The sequence below is a fragment of the Ranitomeya variabilis genome, chromosome 4 (assembly GCF_051348905.1).
Source record: "Ranitomeya variabilis isolate aRanVar5 chromosome 4, aRanVar5.hap1, whole genome shotgun sequence".
Classification (NCBI taxonomy): Eukaryota; Metazoa; Chordata; class Amphibia; order Anura; family Dendrobatidae; genus Ranitomeya; species Ranitomeya variabilis.
In genome coordinates, this window is record NC_135235.1 from 147,416,756 (window position 1) to 147,437,648 (window position 20,893).

Here is a 20,893-nt window from a genome sequence, read left to right on the forward strand (position 1 = left end):
ACTCCTTTAAGGGGTATCTATTACACTTCTTTCACAGAAATATAGTATTGCTTCATGTTGTATCTCAATTTTTGTGGTAAAATTCAGATACATTCATTAATACTTAATCCCAATAACCAACTGCTTTTCTATGCTTTCCCAGTGGTATCATTCTTGCTGTTGGAAATTGATAGTACAAGAGAAAACATCACTGAATCTACAAAAATAGAGAAAACTGAAGTGATTACAGATGGTCTTGAGTCACTGCAAATACTAAAGTATCTATTAATAAGAGGTCACAGAGAGGATAGTGTGCATGTCCTTTCTGATGGCAATTATTCTTGGGACGGTAGGACTGCGGTTTACTTCATCTTCATTAGTATCATGAGTCTCATCATGACACAATATAAGCTTTTCTCATAACTGCACTCATTAATTTTTATTCTAAAATGTTACCAACACTGAGTTACTAAACACGTGAAGCAGAAACGTAATGATGTTTCCCTGTATTGTTAAGTCCCAAGGTTTGGAAGGACAGAAATGTACCATGAATACACTAGAATGGTGTTCTCGGGAAGGGTATGAGAACGTACGCAGCACGCCGCCCTACAGAGATCATTAATTCACACACAGTTCTGTAATTAACTGGAACAATTACATAAAAAATCAACTGCAGACTGTAATGATTGTCATGATCTCTCTACATCATACAGGAGGTGCTGTAATTAATCCATGAATGCAAAGCAGGTGCTAAGAAAATATTACAAGGTGCTTCATATATGGCTAGATGGAAACAGAGCCCAGGGCAGAGGTGTTCAATGATAAACTATTCTGCTTCCAAAACGTTGTTCTACAATGGCGATGAAATATTGCCCCCTGCTGCCATGTCATCTCCCCAGATCGTGTTGTGTTGCCTCCACTTTGTGTCTCAGCGGCTGTGCTGCCCACATGTATGGCTATGTGCCCACGTTGCAGAAATGCTGCAAAAATGTCCGCAGCATTTCCGCAACTCCTGCCGCGTGTAAAACGTATGCGGAATTCGCATGCATTTTCCTGCAAAACACAAGCGTTTTGCAAGTGTTTTTAGCTTGCAGAGTGCTTGCAATTTACAAGCGATTTGAAGCATCGCTTGGAAAAGTGATTGACAGGTTGGTCACACTTGTCAAGCATAGCGCTTGACAAGTATGACCAACTTTTTACTATTGATGCTGCCTATGCAGCATCAATAGTAAAAGATAGAATGTTAAAACTAATAAAAACAATAAAAAATATGGTTATTCTCACCTTCCGACGGCCCCCGATCTCAGTGGTGCTCCTGGTATTTTCAGCTCCCAAGGATGCTTTGCGCGAAGGACCTTTGTGATGTCACGGTTGCGTAACTGCGACGTCATCTCAGGTGCATCCCTGGGAACGGAAGCCGCCGCGTGCACCACTGAGAGGTGGGAGGACTCCGGGGGGCCAGCAGAAGGTAAGTATATCCCTATTTTTTATTTTAATTCTTTTTTTTTACAGAAATATTGTACCCAGGGACTGGAGGAGAGTCTCCCCTCCTCCAAACCCTGGGTACCATCCGCACATGAAGCGCTCACTTTACGCATGGTGGGCATAGCTGCAGAAATAATGAACATGCTGTGGATTTTACCGCTATGCGATTCCGCAGTGGGAAAATCTGCAGCATGGGAACAGCAACTGCGGAATCCCATAGGATTGCATGGGAATGCGTTTTTAAGCATTCCCGCTGCGGCAAAACGTGTCGGAAACGCATAAAAATGCAGCGTGGGCACACAGCCTAATAGTTGAGTTATGACTCATGGTGGCCCCTGACTGGCTTATGACCAGGGTACTTAGTTATATTATCATAGCACAATGCAGAAGACAGCTGTGGTATTTCTCATGATGACCCACAGTGGGATTGTGACATAACTGAAACGTGGGGCAAGAAAGCTCTAGAATTCAAGACAAAATCCTCGAATATTGTTCAGCATGTTGCAGATATAGTATTGATTAGTTATTCTCGGAATAAGACATGAAAACCATGCTGCAAAAATGAAATGACATCTTTCTGCTGAACCCACCGTCATTGCAAATAGTAATTGTGGGTGGTGATAAGCAAATGTACTCGTAGAGGGTGTTATCAGAGTATGCTCGTGTGCTAACAGTGTCTTCGGCCTGCTTTATTATTATGTTTGCATCCTCGTGACTGCATGTCTCTCGGCTGTTCGATAGCTGTAACACATGCAGGGATGACCTGTGTGTTAGGCAATCCCTAGCTACGCTGTGGTTGTCGAACAGCCGCGAGACATGCCGGAACTCGAATATATTATTCAAACATGCCGAAGACACTGGGTAAGCACCTGAGCATGCTCTGATAACCCCTTATCACCTTATACGAGTACATTCGCTCATCACTAATTGTCAGTTGCTGAAGCCGCATTATATGAGATTCTGGGATTATTATTTTATCTGCTATGACCAAATTTGTAGAGAAATGGATTGTGTAGGAGGAGAATTACTGACTTTGTGTTTTCTCTTTAGCTCTTTTAACATCTGCGTTGGGTCCCAATCGTTCTCTGCCCTTAATTATTTTTATGTCTGCTGACACATGAGGTGAACTACAAGTTAGGTAGGGTCCCGTTTGGGTACACCTTGTCGCGGTGGGAAAGCTATTTATTTACTTACTACAGGGGATTTGCTCATTTTGCTTTTATTTTAGGTTCCTACTGCATAGTTTCTCTGTTACAATGTCAGGGCCCATGCGGTCCTTATGATTCTATTATAGACAGTGGGGTCTGTAGGGCACCATGGGTGTCGGACATGTAAGGGGTCAGACACTGCAGATAATCTTGTTGTTCTGATCCAATGATTAAGAAGAATAATAAAATTAAGAGACTAATGTGAACAGAGAGTGATCAACATTGCAAACCACAGACTACACGAGACCATCTGTCAGTGAATTCCTATATAAGACTTTTGTCTGACAGATTTTGCAATTGACTACTCATATACTATGAGAGACTGTAACTTGTCATCTTATTATTTTTTCAAGAATCCACATGAATCAGTCAGGGAAAATGACATATGACTTTGTATAAAGTGAGAGGTATAAATGAGTAAAGCATGGGTCAATGTATTCCACAGGTGATGCATCATGGACTCCATAAAACTCTGGGCCATAATATGGCAGTAGGCAGTATGCATAAGGCCCTAGCATAATTCTCCTAGTAGTTGAATTTTCATCTTTGAAGCCAAGTTTTACCTGCAAAAATGCTATTTACCTGCAAATATAGAGCTATTTTGCACATAAGTAGCATATAACCCATGTCTGGCCGACTTACTGCAGCAGCAGCTACAGAGAAAATATATATTTTTATTCTCCCTGCAGCTGCTGACTTTCAGTCATCAGGCCGGTGCACAGAGCAGCACATTGATTGACAGCCTGCTGTACAGCATGAGTATGCAGCTTATTTGTGCAGAACAGGCTGCCAATCAATGCGCTAGGGAGTGATTATAGTGCGCTCACTGTGTAGTAAGTGATGACCGCCTAGATCAGTGTTCCCCAACTCCAGTCCTCAAGGCCCACCAACAGATCATGTTTTCAGGATTTCCTTTGTATTGCACAGGTGATGCAATTATCACCTGGGCAAGACTAAGGAAATCCTGAAAACATGACCTGTTGGTGGGCCTTGAGGACTGGAGTTGGGGACCCCTGGCCTAGATGACTGGAAGCAAATAGCTGCAGGGAAAACATAAAATGGATTTAAAGCCATTTACTTGCAGATTATCATTCTTTCTGAAGAAAAACAATGTTTCTGTGTTTGATAGGTTCCCTTTAAAGAAATTTTTTTAGTACATGTGTATGTGTGCATGTAATATAGTGTGAGTGTATTTTTATACTCACCTATCGGTGCTTTTTCTGCTCCTCTTCTCAGTGATGTCACCGCAATTGAGACTATCCAGCTCTATGTGCTCTATGCTTGAGCCGAAAGTCTCTTTTACCATGTAGGCTTATGGTGCCTCGTTCTGATGGTCCATACGCTTACATTGTAAAAGCCACTTCAGGACCACGCTGCACTCTGCATGACCAGGACAACATGCAAAGCAGTGACATCACTCGGAGGAGAAGAACGGCGCTGGATCCCGGAGGAGGCGGTAGGTGAGCATTTTAATAACTCCCACTACACTGCATGCACATATGCACACATTTAACAAAAATCTATAGATTGGAGGGCTTCCCTAAGAATAACCTGCTCTGCTGCTGCTTCCTCCCCAGCTCAACACAACTGTCACAAATGCATGAAACTTTGCTATAAAATAACATATGTTTCTTACATAAATGTCCTCATAACTATCGCCTTAAGGTAACAATCTGTTAAAGGTATCCTGCAAATTCCATTATATAACACGAACATCTGTCCTGAATATGAAGAAAATACATATGGAGATCATATAAGGAAACAATGGAGTATATGCTGCAGAGATGCCAGCACTACGGTATAATCTTCTGCCTGCTGGTCATATCACCTGTAACGATGTCTTTATGGGGCTCACCAATACACTGTCAAGTCCACAGTTAAGTATTTGATCTATGGATGAAGTAATGGGGCCATTTCTTAGGGCATTAATGAATGTACTTGATCTGATATCAATGCTTAGACCACGTTGGCCAGGCTGTTACATGCACTGTCTTTCAGACATCAGGAACTTTGATAAGAAGACCTCTATTCAGCGTCTGCTGCTCAAAGGTGTCTATCTTTATGGTATCTCAAAGTAGAGAAAGACTAAATTGTGATCTCATTGCCTATGGTAACAGTTATGATAAATGAACACATACATTTTGAGATCGTTCTCATCCTAGACACCTTTTCTATAACCTGCAGATTTCCAGATATTGGGAATCTTATACTACCAGCATGCCCCCCCATCTAAAAATACACTAATTGGTCCCGTTAAAATGTCTGTAATTATGTACTGGGGCGCCTGCTGGTATCTTATATGGGAATATAGAACGGCAGCAGTATTGACATTTGGGATGCCCTCTGCAAGTTCCTATTTTGCTAGATGTATTAGTTTAACTGTGGTACGACTCATTTAGGCCATGTCTCAGCCAAAAATAAAAGGAAGTGTTTAAATAATGAAATAAACTCCCTAAAATCAGAGGGAAATGGTGTTAGAGTACTGGCTTCATTATTTATATAATGGTTGTATATTTTCTTATGAGGACATTTTGCATCCAACCATGGTTACAAAATACTCCAGTGTAAATTCGGACTTACATGGATGTCCAATATCGCACATTTAAGGGCCTGTGCACACATTGCAGATTTGTTGCTTCTTTGTTGTGTTCTTTTTGTTCTGTTCAGATTTGTCACAAAACTTGAAGGATTTCCTGATGTCAGTACAGAGAATGAGAATCCTGACATCTTACGCACACGTTGCTTATTTTTTCCTTGGAGATTTGGTACAGATTTAAATCTACAGTGTGTCAATTCTTTCAGCTTTTTTCCTGCAGATTTCACTCTTGCTAATGCAAGTGAAAATGCAGCAAAAACACACCCGTTTTACTCTGTTTTTCCTGCCAAGAGATGCAAAAATGGTGCAGAAATTTCAGCACCAAGTATTTAATTTGTGCACATACCTAAGGCAGAAAAAAAATGCAGGAATGTCATCCTGTTTGTTCTAAAAATGTCATAGCTAGAGTATGATATGAATCAATGTACCCCAATATTCTATAAACGTTCTTTTAAAAGGGAATCTGTCAGCAGCTTTTTGCTATGTAATCTGAAGGCAGGAGGAAATAGAGGCTGAAACATAGAATTCAGGGATGTATCACTTATCAAAATGCAAGTGTGGGCTGTTTACTGTGAAGGATTTATCACTAAGAGATTAACATTGCCAGACTAGTCCAGCAACGCCCCCTCCTGTGATAAACCGCTCACTCTCTATGGACCTTGTACATACAGAGCCTGGTGTGGGCGGGGTTAGCTTCCTCAGCTCTGCTTCAGTGCTAAATCTAAAGCTCTGATTGTGTGAGAATGACTGCACCCAGTAACCTACGTGATACATCCTTGGATTTAGCTTCTCTTTATCTACATTATGCTATTCTCAGAAGAGGTACCAGAAACCTGGTGACATATTACCTGTAAGTGAAAGTAAACTATGGTTATCTTCTGTTACACCAGTCCCAACTTTTCTATTCAGCAAATCCATGCCATGCCACTAGCAGATTCAACTGCTTTTTTGATATGGCAGTCCAGGGGTGGTTTAACATACCCAGAAACATTTTTTAATCTGTTTTTTTATTATAAAGTTTAATACAAGAACACACTTATACATATACACAAATACATACCTCACACACACAGACACGCACCCACATACAAACGCACACCCACACACATACACCCACACACATATATACACACATACATATTCAAGCACACACCCACACTCATACACATACCTACACCTACCCACACGCATACTATTCCCCCACATATACACACATACACACATATACCCACACATATATATACACACATACACCCACACAGATATATACACACATACATATTCATGCACACTCCCACACTCATACACACACCTACACCTACCCACATGCATTCTCTTCCCCCACATATACACCCACACACACATATATACACACATACATATTCTTGCACACACACACTCATACACTCCCTCCCCCCACATACACACATATGCACACATACATACAGACATATACAGTTCTGCTCATCGTTATTAACACCAAAAGTTTAACTGCATAATATGGAATATGTCCTGAAAAAAAATTAATCAAGTGAAATTTTTTTTTGTATAGAGGACTCGTGCTAAATACAAAAGAGCAAATAATAAACAATAATTTAAAGCAAAAAACTATGGAAATGAAAATTAGAAAAATCTAAGGCTACTTTCACACTAACGTCGGGCTCGGCCCGTCGCTGTGCATCGGGCCGACGTTCCCGACGCTAGCGTTGTCTCCTCCGCACAACGGGGGCAGCGGATGCATTTTTCCAGCGCATCCGCTGCCCCATTGTGAGGTGCGGGGAAGTGCGGGGAGGTGGGGGCGGAGTTCCGACCGCGCAAGCGCGGTCGGAAAAAGCGGACCGTCGTGAGCAAAAAACGTTACATGTAGCGTTTTTTGCTCCCGACGGTCCGCCACTGCACGACGCATCCGTCGCACGACGGGTGCGACGTGTGGCAATCCGTCACAATGCGTCGCTTAATGTTAATCAATGGTGAAAAAACGCATCCTGCAAACACTTTTGCAGGATGCGTTTTTTCGGCAAAACGACGCGTTGTGACGGAATGCAGTTAACGCTAGTGTGAAAGTAGCCTAAAGCTTGCTGTGACACTGGTAATGGCACTCTTTACATTAAATTTGTATGGAAACACATTTTGACTCACTTGTGTTAAATCACAAATGAGAATCACCTGTGATTAATTGGCGGTGCATATGTGACATGAATTAGTCAATGAATGATGACTTAAGGATTTTAAAAAGCCACATGGTAGGCTCTGTTTCATTGTCACAATATTGAAGACAAAGGAGCTGTCTGAGGAAATCACAAACACAAGACTTCCAAAGGGTATAAGGCCATCTCCAAAGAACTTGGTATCCCAGTTTCAACAGTGCGCAATGTTATTAAGAAGTTTGCCAAGCATATAACTGTCAAAAACCTTCCTGGATGCGTGTGTGTGTTTGGGCGGTTAGGAAAATCAACAAGAGATGTCTGCAAAGGTTGGTGCAAATGGTGAGAGAAACACCACATCAAACACCCAAAGACCTGAAGGTCAACCTGGAACAGTCTGGGGTCATGGTTTCAACAAGTACCATATGCTGCACACTAAGCCAAGCAGAGCTTTATGGGTGAAGGCCAAGGAAGAAACATTGCTGAAGAGAAGACATAAAAAGGAATGACTGATCTTTGCTAAATAGTACCTTGACAAACCACAATCGTACTCGGAAAATGTTCTATGGACAGATGAAACAAAAATAGAGCATTTTGGTAAAGCAAAGCAACAGTTTGTTAACAGATGGTGCAATGAAGCTTATAAGGAAAAGAACATCCTACCAACAGTTAAGCATGGTGGAGGAGCCATAATGTTGCGGTGTTGCTTTGCTACATCTCGTACTGGAGGCCCTGACCGTATCACAGAAATAATAAAGAGAATTATCAAGATATTTTAGAACAAAATATCCTACCCAGTTTAAGAAAACTTGATTTGACTTGAGTCAAAGATCATGGGTCCTCCAGCAAGACAATGACCCAAAGCACGCATCCAAAAGTACACAGGAATGGTTGAAAAGAAAAAATGGACTGTTTTAAAAATGGCCAACAATGAGTCCTGAGCTCAATCCCATTTAAAATCTTTGGGGCTTGAGCTTGAATAAACTGCAAAGGAAGAGTGGGTGAAAATACCAGCTGAGAAGAGCAAGAAGCTTATAGATGGTTACAAGAAATGTTTGAAGGCTATCATCAATGCCAAAGGTATGCAACCAAGTATTAATTAGGGGGGTCTTTATTGTTTCACATGCTGTTTATTCTGTTTCCTCTTTGAAATTGCAACATGTGAGTTGAAAAACAATATTGTATTGTTTTATTACTTTGGACCACTAATAAAAAAAATCCTGAAATCCTATGAAAAAAATGAAATGGTGCCAATAATGGTGTACATACCCCCACCCCCACACACATAGACACACTCAGCCACATACATACGCACACACCTACATACATACACACACACCCTCACACACATACACCCACACACTCACATATATACACACATATACATATTCATGCACACAATCATAAACACACCTACACCTAGCCACACTAATAAACTCCCCCCACATACACACATATACACACACACTCATGCACACACTTTACCCACACTCATACACTTCCCTAGACATACACATACCCACGCACACATACTTACGCATGCATACACCCCCTCGCTCACATACACGCATACCCAAACACACACCCACATACAAACACACTCACACATACACATATATAAAACATATATTCACACACATACATATATACACCTGTGCATACACCCCCACACACACACACATATACATACACACATACATACGCACCCCACATTCACATAAGCACACATACTGTACATATTGTGATGCAGCAATCACAAATGGGTTGGGGAATACTCACTTGGCAACAAGATTTAAGGTACACAGGAACACTTTTTGTACATAACAGTCTATGCGGTTTATTATAGAGTCATAAACCGTACCACGAGCAGTCCATTACACACTGTGTCAGGACATGACATTAACTTGAGGTCACAAAACATGCTGGACCTCAGTCCGTCCAGTTACCATAAGTGACCGCACAGTTCATAACTCTTCTTAGTACTCGGCTTTAATACTGAGCCTCTTGACATGCCAGAATTCTCTGCCCAGTTTCTGTGGGAGACCACACGCTGAACAGTTCATTATATCCACTGGAGAAGCTGCCTAATGGGGATCATCAACTTGCCTAACAGGCATACACCAGTCGGTTCCAGACACACCGAAGGACGGTAGCTTCCCCATCACAGTAGCCGTTACCGGCTCTGCAGATCCATGGCTTCACCTCATCCTCTTCAGGGATCTGGTCCTACTCTCAGGACCTCCCAACACAAAGGCCATTCAGGATCACGGCCTCATCTGGTGCTCTTAAGGGATCCAGTCCACACACTGGACCTCCCAACACCCAGGCCTTTCCTCTCACAGGACCTTACAGCCAAGAACATTCAGATCCATACACTCAGAACCATGTGACCCACAGGTGGGCGGTGTATGTGTGGTTAGTCAGACCTGCCCAGCTCTCCAACTAACCCTGCAAAACTCCCTAAGGGAGTTACTAAGGAAATACTTGTGGTACAACATTACTGGCTTACAGCACAGACTTCCTCTGCGACACATACCGGCCATTCACAATAATGCCAGTCACTATCTCACCATTACAATTACGCCTCCAAGCGTATCCTGAGGAGCCCATACAGTGCCCCTGAGCTGTGACAGGGGTCACTGCCTCACAATATACACATACATACACACACATACACACACAGGAAAACTATGAACAAAGAGAAGCAATATATCTATAAACTTTAAAGCTGTCTCAACCCTTGGCTTTTGGTGTGCATACCTTCTCTATTACCTGGATTCTTGCTTGCTGGGGGGTGGTGCACTCTACATCATTGACTGCTCATGCTGGCAGCGTGACTGCAGAGGTAGCTTTCCCTCTGTAGCATGGGAGAAGCACAAGGACCATGCTTGACCAAATGTAGCAATCCAGCCAGCTTCAGAGCAGCACTTGCAAACTATATAGCTAACAAAGTGCAAGTGCGCTTCCTGCCTAATAAACTGGACACCTTTAAAGTGCATGGTAACCTTGGAAATGGGCTCTCCGCTAAGTATAAAAATCCCTCCATTCTTGAGAGGATAATGCATTTACTTTTAGAGGTAAATGGCCAAGTTGTTTTTTTATACACAATTTGCAATTCGACCTATTTAAAACGACAAGAAAACCCTTTTAATATCATAGATACCTTTTGAGAAGCTATACTCTGTGTGTAAGGCCGGCTTCACACGTCCTGATATTTCCGGTACCAGAAAAACCAGTACCGGAGATATCCGTTTCTGTGTGTCCATGTGTACCACAGCATGGGGCATCCGTGTGCTGTCCATGTGTCCGTGTCCATGCATTGAAACAATCTGTTTCAATTTTAACCCTATGACTTTAAAAACGCACACGGATGGCACACGGACGGCACACGGACATGCCATCCGTGTGCGGTACGTGTTTACACGGACCCATTAGATTTGTATTTGTCAGTGTGATCCGTTCGGTGACACAAAAACGGACATGTCAGCGTGTTTTACACACGGACATATGGTCTGTGAAATCACGCTGACATGTGCAGAGACTCATTCATTTGAATGGGTGTACATGTGTCATTGTCTCCGGTACGTGAGAAAACTGTCACTACACGTACCGGAGCCACTGACGTGTGAAACCGGCCTTAGCATGAGCTGAATGTAAATTCTTACAGTATCATACATTGCATGATTTTTCATAACCACGATTACATATCCACATTCTACGGTAATTAGATGGATTGCATGGCATGATGCTTGGAACCAAAGGCATCTTCCATACACACAATGATGTGCTGGTATCATATCCTTTACATGTCGATGGTAACTGCCTCAGAAAGTGACAGTTGTATAATAATAGCACAATTTTCCATTTACTTATATTGGGAGAAAATGGATTAACATATAAATTGCAAAAGTTTCCATATGCAGAGATGTCAGGGCTGAGTCTGCCTTTTATTATGGTGTGCCGGGGGTCCTATGCTTGCTTCTAGCAGGACACAAAGTTTTCTTTACTCTGTGAGTTATTATAATGAACAAAAGTAACAGTAAATGAGAAAATTCAGGCAAACACTCAAAAGCTATCTCTAAATATATTTATTTGTTCAACCCCTTAGGATAACACAAAGAAAACCATTTGGTGTCATTTTGAACCTTTTGGAGCAGTATTTCTGCTGTATAGTGAGTGGAGGGAATGAACGCTGCCTGGCTCTCCACACTGAGAGCATTACTATACTAAATGCAGCATTTTAAGAAGCGACCTTGAACCAATCCACTCTCCACCTTTGGAGCAGAAAAAGCTTGGCAAGCACTTCGGACTGCTCCGGTGTGAAACAATGAGGGATCCTCCAATGATTTATCATTTTCTATTTGCTCAATGCCTTAAGTTTCCAATAACAACCTACGAAAAAGGAATAATCAATTCCAGAGTCTTGGTAATTCATTAATGCAATCCTGCACTAAAAGTGCCACAGCAACACAAAGCAGGAAGGCACAGCCTCGCTCACAGTTGTCAAACCTAGTTAACCCTTCAAAGACTGACAATAAATAACTGACAAGTGATTGGTACTGGAGGAGAGAACATAAATCAGAACATTGGAGAGTGCGGGATCATCAGTTACAAACTCTCTTTTCTGGTAACACAGCGCCCACTAGTGGCAGAAGACAAGTTTCCACAAGCTTTCATCCTAAGAAAGTGGTAAGACAATCCCTTCTTTGTGACATACACTGCCATTCTGCCACAGGGACAGTCTGCAGCTGTGTATCCCCAGGAAAGTGAAATGATGTCACATGCCCATAAAACCCTTCATCTCTACAATCAAGGTCTGTCCAATGTGAATCATACAGTATAGACGTCTCTTTTACAACCTTTCTGCAATGATTAGCATCATCCTGACTGTCCTATATAGAAGTGGCCTCCAGTGCTGTCACACACTGCGCACCTACCTTCCTGCACAGCTTGGAAGGGATTGTTAGGCTCTATAATCTTGATAGTGTGTCCAATTTTTTCACTCTGTAAAATGTCATCATTGAGATTCAGATCGGACACTGCCAGCTGAAAGATTTCATTGTCCTTTGCTGCATTTTCTTCAAATATTGCACCTGTTGTGGAAAAAAAGAATCCATGAGTGGTCCTTCCCCCTGCAGGAAGGTACCAATGTACCCTGGTGGGCCGCCGGCCTTCTCAGGAGCGCAATGTATCAGCTGATGACCTTTACTATGAGGGCTAGCTGTCCTACAAGGAGCTCATTAGTTACATAGAGGGCTGCTGAAGCCATTGACATGATATAAACTCAATTTAAATGGTTTCTTTACAGCTTTCACTGCACAGTAAAATATTAAGTACATTGTAACTCATTGCTGCAATGTTCAATCTCCAGTAACCGCATCCCTGTAACCAGATCCTGGAGAACTTCCATTTATGCCCCATAGCAGCATACAGTGTGACGTTCGGCAGTCCCATCAGTATTCCTAGGGCAGACATGGCTGGAGTGGGAAACACAAATGTTAACTAATAGTGTAACGACCCCTTTACAGGATATGGAGCAGGTGTATGAAGTGTGGAGCACGCGGTATAGTTCTCCAGATTAACGCTTTGCTAATGCCTCCGCGGGGGCTGAGGTTTTATTGAAGTGTGGCCTCAGTTCTGCCATTTGTAAAGCACAGCCCATTCACTCTGTGTAAATCCTGCCCGGTGGATAAGAGAGGAAGTATGGAGGGCTCTTCTGGCATTCTAGGGGTGGACTGCAGGTCACCAGCGGCCAGAGATACTGACAGCCCAGACCTGGACGACAACTACATACTTAGCGCTGGCACAGTCTGGCAGTGAGAGCCTAAACCCCCCATGGATCTCATCAGCGAACGAAGACAAATGTGCGGGGGGATTATCACAAGGTCTCATCACTGTACAACACTGTGCGCTGACATTAACGGGGGTCTCTTCACAAGGATGCTAATTATAGAAGACCACCATGTACTGACATTAAAGGGGGTCTGTTCACAAGGATGCTAATTATAGAAGACCACTGTGTACTGACATTAAAGGGGGTCTGTTCACAAGGATGCTAATTATAGAAGACCACCATGTACTGACATTAGCAGGGGTCTGTTCACAAGGATGCTAATTATAGAAGACCACCATGTACTGACATTAGCAGGGGTCTGTTCACAAGGATGCTAATTATAGAAGACCACTGAGCACTGACATTAAAGGGGGTCTCTTCACAAGGATGCTGATTATAGAAGACCACTATGTACTGACATTAAAGGGGGTCTGTTCACAAGGATGCTAATTATAGAAGACCACCATGTACTGACATTAGCAGGGGTCTCTTCACAAGGATGCTAATTATAGAAGACCACTGAGCACTGACATTAAAGGGGGTCTCTTCACAAGGATGCTGATTATAGAAGACCACTGTGTACTGACATTAAAGGGGGTCTGTTCACAAGGATGCTAATTATAGAAGACCACCATGTACTGACATTAAAGGGGGTCTCTTCACAAGGAGGCTGATTATAGAAGACCACTGTGTACTGACATTATCAGGGGGTCTCTTCACAAGGATGCTAATTATAGAAGACCACTGTGTACTGACATTATCAGGGGGTCTCTTCACAGGGATGCTAATTATAGAAGACCACCATGTACTGACATTAAAGGGGGTCTCTTCACAAGGATGCTGATTATAGAAGACCACTGTGTACTGACATTATCAGGGGGTCTCTTTACAAAGATGCTAATTATAGAAGAGCACTGAGCACTCACATTAAAGGGGGTCTCTTCACAAGGATGCTAATATAGAACACCACTGTGTACTGACATTATCAGGGGGTCTCTTCACAAGGATGCTAATTATTGAAGACCACTGTGCACTGGTATTATCAGCTGGTCTCTTTACAAAGATGCTAATTATAGAAGACCACTGTGCACTGATAGCATATATTAAGAATTTAGTCAGTGTAGTCACTGTCCACTAACATTAAAGGGGGTCTCTTTCACAATGATTCTTTTTATTAACGACCACTGTGTATTGATAGCTGTGCAGCAATATTACAAGGACATGTATACAACTGTGCAGTGATGTCATAAGGGGACATTAGCAATCCAGACATGGGTCTCAGCAGTGTAATCTAGTGTTCTGCAATATTACAATGGGGGTTTCCTTAGTGGAGACCCCCGCAGAATGATATGCTGTATAAGATTGTGTGCGCACCGTGTTTCAGGCGCCAACTTATACAGTGGTGTATTAGTAGTGTTCTGGAGATCTAGAGCAATGCCATACAGTGGTGCTACAGTGCTCTGAAGTTCTAGAGAAATATTTTACAGTGGGGTAATAGTGATTTGGAGATCTAAAGCAATGTCATAAAGTGGTGTAATAGTGCTCTAGAGTTCTAGATAAATGCTATAGTGTTGTAATAGTGTTCTGAAGTTCTAGAAGAATCATATACAGTAGCGTAATAGTGCTTTGAAGTTCTAGAGCAATATTTTATAGTTGTGTAATAGTGCTCTGAAGTTCTAGAGCAATATGTTATAGTGGTGTAATAGTGTTCTGAAGTTCTAGAAGAATAATATACAGTGGTGTAATAGTGTTCTGAAGTTCTAGAGCAATGTCATACAATGGTGTGAAAATGATCTGGAGTTCTAGAGCAATGACATACATTGTTGAAATAGTGCTCTGAAGTTCTAGAGCAATATTTTATAGTGGTGGGGTAGTGATTTGGAGCTCAAGAGCAATGCTATACAGTGGTGTGATAGTGATCTGAAGCTCTAGAGCAATGCTATACAGTGGTGTGATAGTGCTCTGGCGCTCTAGAGCAATGCTACACAGTGTTGTGATAGTGATCCGGAGCTCTAGAGCAATGATATACAGTGGTGTGATAGTGCTCTGGTGCTCTAGAGCAATGCTATACTGTGGTGTGACAGTGCTCTGGAGCTCTAGAGCAATGCTATACTGTGGTGTGATAGTGCTCTGGAGATCTAGAGCAATGCTATACAGTGCTGTGATAGTGCTCTGGAGCTCTAGAGCAATGCTATACTGTGGTGTGATAGTGATCTGGCGCTCTAGAGCAATTCTATATAGTGGTGTGATAGTGCTCTGAAGCTCTAGAGCATTGCTATACTGTGGTGTGATAGTGCTCTGGAGCTCTAGAGCAATGCTATACTGTGGTGTGATAGTGATCTGGCGCTCTAGAGCAATTCTATACAGTGGTGTGATAGTGCTCTGAAGCTCTAGAGCATTGCTATACTGTGGTGTGATAGTGCTCTGGAGCTCAAGAGAAATGCTATACAGTGGTGTTACAGTGCTCTGAAGTTCTACAGAAATATTTTACAGTGGGGTAATAGTGATTTGGTGATCTAAAGCAATGCCATACAGTGGTGTAATAGTGCTCTAGAGTTCTAGATAAATGCTATACATTGTTGTAATAGTGTTCTGAAGTTCTAGAAGAATGATATAAAGTGGCGTAATAGTGCTCTGAAGTTCTAGAGCAATATTTTATAATGGTGTAATAGTGCTCTGAAATTCTAGAGCAATATTTTATTGTGGTGTAATAGTGCTCTGGAGCACTAGAGCAATATCATACAATGATGTGATAGTGATCAGGAGTTCTAGGGCAATGATATACATTGTTGAAATAGTGCTCTGAAGTTCCAGAGCAACATTTTATAGTGGTGTGATAGTAATCTGGAGCTCTAGAGCAATGCTATACAGTGGTGTGATAGTGCTCTGGTGCTCTAGAGCAATGCTATACAGTGGTGTGATAATGATTTGGAGCATGAGTTCTACAGCAATGCTATACAGTGGTGTGATAGTGCTCTGGAGCTCTAGAGCAAGGCTATACAGTGCTGTGATAGTGCTCTGGCACTCTAGAGCAATGCTATACAGTGGTGTGATAGTGAGCTGGCGCTCTAGAGCAATGCTATACAGTGGAGCGATAGTGCTCTGGAGCTCTAGAGCAATGCTATACAGTGCTATGATAGTGCTCTGGCACTCTAGAGCAATGCTATACAGTGGTGGGATAGTGAGCTGGCGCTCTAGGGCAATGCTATACAGTGGTGTGATAGTGCTCTGGAGATCTAAAACAATTATATACAGTGGTGTGATAGTGCTCTGGAGCTCTAGTGCAATGCTATACAGTGGTGTGATAGTGCTCTGGAGATCTAGAGCAATGCTATACAGTGGTGTGATAGTGCTCTGGAGCTCTAGAGCAATGCTATACAGTGGTGTGATAGTGCTCTGGAGATCTAGAGCAATGCTATACAGTGGTGTGATAGTGTTCTGGAGCTCTAGAGCAATGTTATACAGTGGTGTGATAGTGCTCTGGAGATCTAGAACAATGCTATACAGTGGTGTTATAGTGCTCTGGAGATCTAGAGCAATGCTATACAGTGGTGTTATAGTGCTCTGGAGATCTAGAGCAATGCTATACAGTGGTGTAAAAGTGCTCTGGAGATCTAATGCAATGCTATACAGTGGTGTGATAGTGATCTGGAGCTCTAGAGAAATGCTATACAGTGATGTGATAGTGCTCTGGAGATCTAGAGCAATGCTATACTGTGGTGTGATAGTGCTCTGGAGCTCTAGAGCAATGCTATACAGTGGTGTGATAGTGCTCGGGAGCACGAGTTCTAGAGCAATGCTATATTGTGGTGTGATAGTAATCTGGAGCTCTAGAGAAATGCTATACAGTGGTGTGATAGTGCTCTGGAGCTCTAGAGCAATGCTATACAGTGGTGTGATAGTGGTCTGGAGCTCTAAAGCAATGCTATACTGTGGTGTGATAGTGCTCTGGAGGTCTAGAGCAATGCTATACTGTGGTGTAATAGTGCTCTGGAGATCTAAAGCAATGCTATACAGTGGTGTGATAGTGATCTGGAGCTCTAGAGAACTGCTATACAGTGGTGTGATAGTGCTCTGGCGCTCTGGAGCAATGCTATACAGTGGTGTGATAGTGAACTGGAGCATGAGTTCTAGAGCAATGCTATACAGTGGTGTGATAGTGCTCTGGAGATCTAGAACAATGCTATACAGTGGTGTGATAGTGGTCTGGAGCTCTAAAGCAATGCTATACTGTGGTGTAATAGTGCTCTGGAGATCTAAAGCAATGCTATACTGTGGTGTGATAGTGCTCTGGAGGTCTAGAGCAATGCTATACTGTGGTGTAATAGTGCTCTGGAGATCTAAAGCAATGCTATACAGTGGTGTGATAGTGATCTGGAGCTCTAGAGAACTGCTATACAGTGGTGTGATAGTGATCTGGAGCATGAGTTCTACAGCAATGCTATACAGTGGTGTGATAGTGCTCTGGAGCTCTAGAGAACTGCTATACAGTGGTGTGATAGTGCTCTGGCGCTCTGGAGCAATGCTATACAGTGGTGTGATAGTGAACTGGAGCATGAGTTCTAGAGCAATGCTATACAGTGGTGTGATAGTGCTCTGGAGATCTAGAACAATGCTATACAGTGGTGTGATAGTGGTCTGGAGCTCTAAAGCAATGCTATACTGTGGTGTGATAGTGCTCTGGAGGTCTAGAGCAATGCTATACTGTGGTGTAATAGTGCTCTGGAGATCTAAAGCAATGCTATACAGTGGTGTGATAGTGATCTGGAGCTCTAGAGAACTGCTATACAGTGGTGTGATAGTGATCTGGAGCATGAGTTCTAGAGCAATGATATACAGTGGTGTGATAGTGATCTGGAGCATGAGTACTACAGCAATGCTATACAGTAGTATGATAGTGACCTGGAGATCTAGAGCAATGCTATACAGTGGTGTGACAGTGAACTGGAGCATGAGTTCTAGAGCAATGCTACACAGTGGTGTGATAGTGCTCTGGCGCTCTGGAGCAATGCTACACAGTGGAGTGATAGTGATCTGGAGCATGAGTTCTAGAGCAATGTCATACAGAGGTATCACAGTGACTGCAGTGTTACTGGTGCTGGAGAGGGAACAGCTAATAGCTGCTTTATTTGAGGAGTGCAGCCTTCAAAGTTCATCCAATCTTATTTAATAGATCCGCAATGCTGTGTGCCTGGCCAGGCTCCCTGCATCCACTCGTGGTTTCAGCATGGCACTAATCCTGGGCTGAGGTGACCCACATCCACTCCACCCCTGTAGGCACTCCTCTGGGCACATCGCTGGCCCTCGGTCTTCTTAGATGAGGTATGCCATCTGCTGTGTGTGACATCAGTATTACCTTGCTGGAGCCGTTGTGCCAGGCTGCCATATCTGTGTGCATCTTAGTGGTGTCTGTCCATTTCTGGCTGGATCTAATCTGCATTAGTCTCCGGCTCTCTCCTCTAAGCCTGCAGTGTGGTCGCCTGTGTCTCCTCCATACATCGCAGGCAGCCTCACTCCCCCCAATCCCTGACACCACATCTGCTGTAATAGACCCTCCTGGCAGATGCCTATCCCAGCACTCAGACCTACAGGCTGCCTATGCCATTCCTAGGATGGCAGCATGGTAAGGAGACAGACTCATTAGGAGCAGCAATCCTCTGGCCTCTGCCCACCAAACTTGGCCCCTAGCTCTTCTACAGTCGCTGTCCATGGTGCTGGCACACAATACACTTACAGGTGGACAGAGGCAGACAAGTTCGTGGTGATCCGAACCTCAGACCCTGGGAAAGTGCTCTGCAGACACTGCCATCCCCTCCAACCTGTTCCTTGCCCACCACAAGATGCAATCAATAGCATTAACCCCTAACCTCAGCACACACAAGTTTTCTGGGCTGTTGCAGCATATCTCAGTAGGAGTTGTTTGCAGCCTTGTGGTGGTCTAAGGAGACAGATCTCTGCCCCCATGTTAGTGATCATCATCATCATCATCATCATCATCAGCATCATCATCATTATTATCATTTCTTCTTACCGATGTGGATGATGGAGTCCGCCCGTACTGATAAACACTGAAATATCCAGGGGAGAAAGCAGAGCATCAACACTTCCATTTCCAGCCTTTCAAACAGCACATCAGCTCGGATTTGTTGGAGGTGCCGAGACAAGAATGATGGAAATGCTCTCCAGGCAGTGAGGGCAGAGAAGAAAGACCAAGCAGGGTAGATCCTGGCAGGAGCCGGGTGGCAATATGGGCAATGTCGCTAGGAAAGCTTAGCCAGGGGAAAGCACAGACTTGCAGCTCTCTCCAACACTCTGTGTGTCTGAGACCCAACAAACAGCAAACTGCGGAGGACCCCCCTCCTCCTCCTCCTGCCACGTGACTGCAGAGACTCACCACTCAATATAGTCCTGGTGAAAGCACTGAGCGATGGAGAGATGAGCTCAGCTGGGGAACACGGGAGAGAGGAGCCTGGCCATTAAGGGTGGGAGACCAGGCTGATGGCCAGCCAGTGGGTGCTCTGCAAGGAGGAAGGTGAAGGTCCATGAAGGCTGGATGTGCAGAGATGCTCTATTAACTCCATAACTGCAGAGCCACATCATAGTGTGACAGTGAAGACGACTAGCTGCTGAAGACTTCATGAGCCTGGCCACCCAGGAGGACACAAACTTGGACTGACACAAAGGAGGGATTGCAACAGTTTGGAGAGTGTCCTCTTTAATATATTCATCCCATGGTTCAGGGGTAAGGACTGATATTTAGGAAGGAGGGAGAGAACCTTTCCCAGGAACTTGTGGATTGTTCCACACCAACGCATTGCAGAACATATTGGTGTAATTAGTGGCCTGATCGCCCAGCTCCTGTCCTTAATTGCCAGGGGACCCCCCTCAGCTTCGGCTGCTGCAGAGGAAGCACCATATGCATCTGTGATCGCTTGCCCTTTGGAGGGTCTTGTAACAATCTGAGAAGAAGTCTGTTTCCCAAACACTGTAATGCAGGAATGTGCAGGGGAATGGGGTGAGATCTGAGATCCTTCCTCTAGGTGCATGGGGTGCCTGGCTGGCTGACAACATTCCCTTCATGTAAAGAACTTTGCTTCTTCTTCCTCACTCTTGGATTTTTCTTGCTGCTTTTGATGTCAAATCTGTATTGTAAGAAGGACTATCCGTTTCACGACTACATGTGAGTGTTATATTAAGCTCCTCACATCGTCAACAGGAAAGACCATAATTAATGCCTCCTAATCAGCATCCAGCGATGATCTCTCTCATTAGTAGAATCACATCCTGCAGCCTCTGCTTCGGAAAAGCAACTGTGACCAGGAGAACAATCTATCTTTGTAAGATAAACTCTTTGCCTACTACTTACATCTGCATTCTTTGGTTCCATAACTACAGCTCCCCAACAATCACAGCGGAGGGACTCTATGACTTGGCCAAGATTTCAGGTTGCAGACCAGTGTGATTGGAAGACCCTTCATCTTTTTTTATTACTGCCATGAAAGTTAGTTTTATTTAGCCTTTGTAGGCTGTGAAATGGTTAATGCATTCACTGCAAGGCATCATTTATGCAGTGCTATACTAAAAACCACTGGCTTTTATAGAGGACCATAAACATCCAGCCATTGACTTAATCTTCGGGGGCTGTAAC

At 43.4% G+C, this 20,893-nt stretch overlaps 1 protein-coding gene across 2 annotated transcripts in view; it reads right to left on the minus strand.

Moving 5' to 3' along the window:
• The window catches only part of GRID1 (glutamate ionotropic receptor delta type subunit 1), a 2,026,904-nt gene extending 2,006,487 nt beyond the window's left edge, over positions 1-20,417 (minus strand). For both annotated transcript variants that reach the window (XM_077259310.1, XM_077259311.1), the window contains exons 1-2: positions 19,277-20,417; positions 12,350-12,505 (exon numbers count right to left, since the gene is read on the minus strand). In XM_077259310.1, coding sequence (XP_077115425.1) covers positions 12,350-12,505; positions 19,277-19,355 — 235 coding nt within the window. In that variant the 5' untranslated portion in view covers positions 19,356-20,417. The remainder of the gene's footprint in view (positions 1-12,349; positions 12,506-19,276) is intronic.
• Positions 20,418-20,893: the final 476 nt, after the last annotated feature.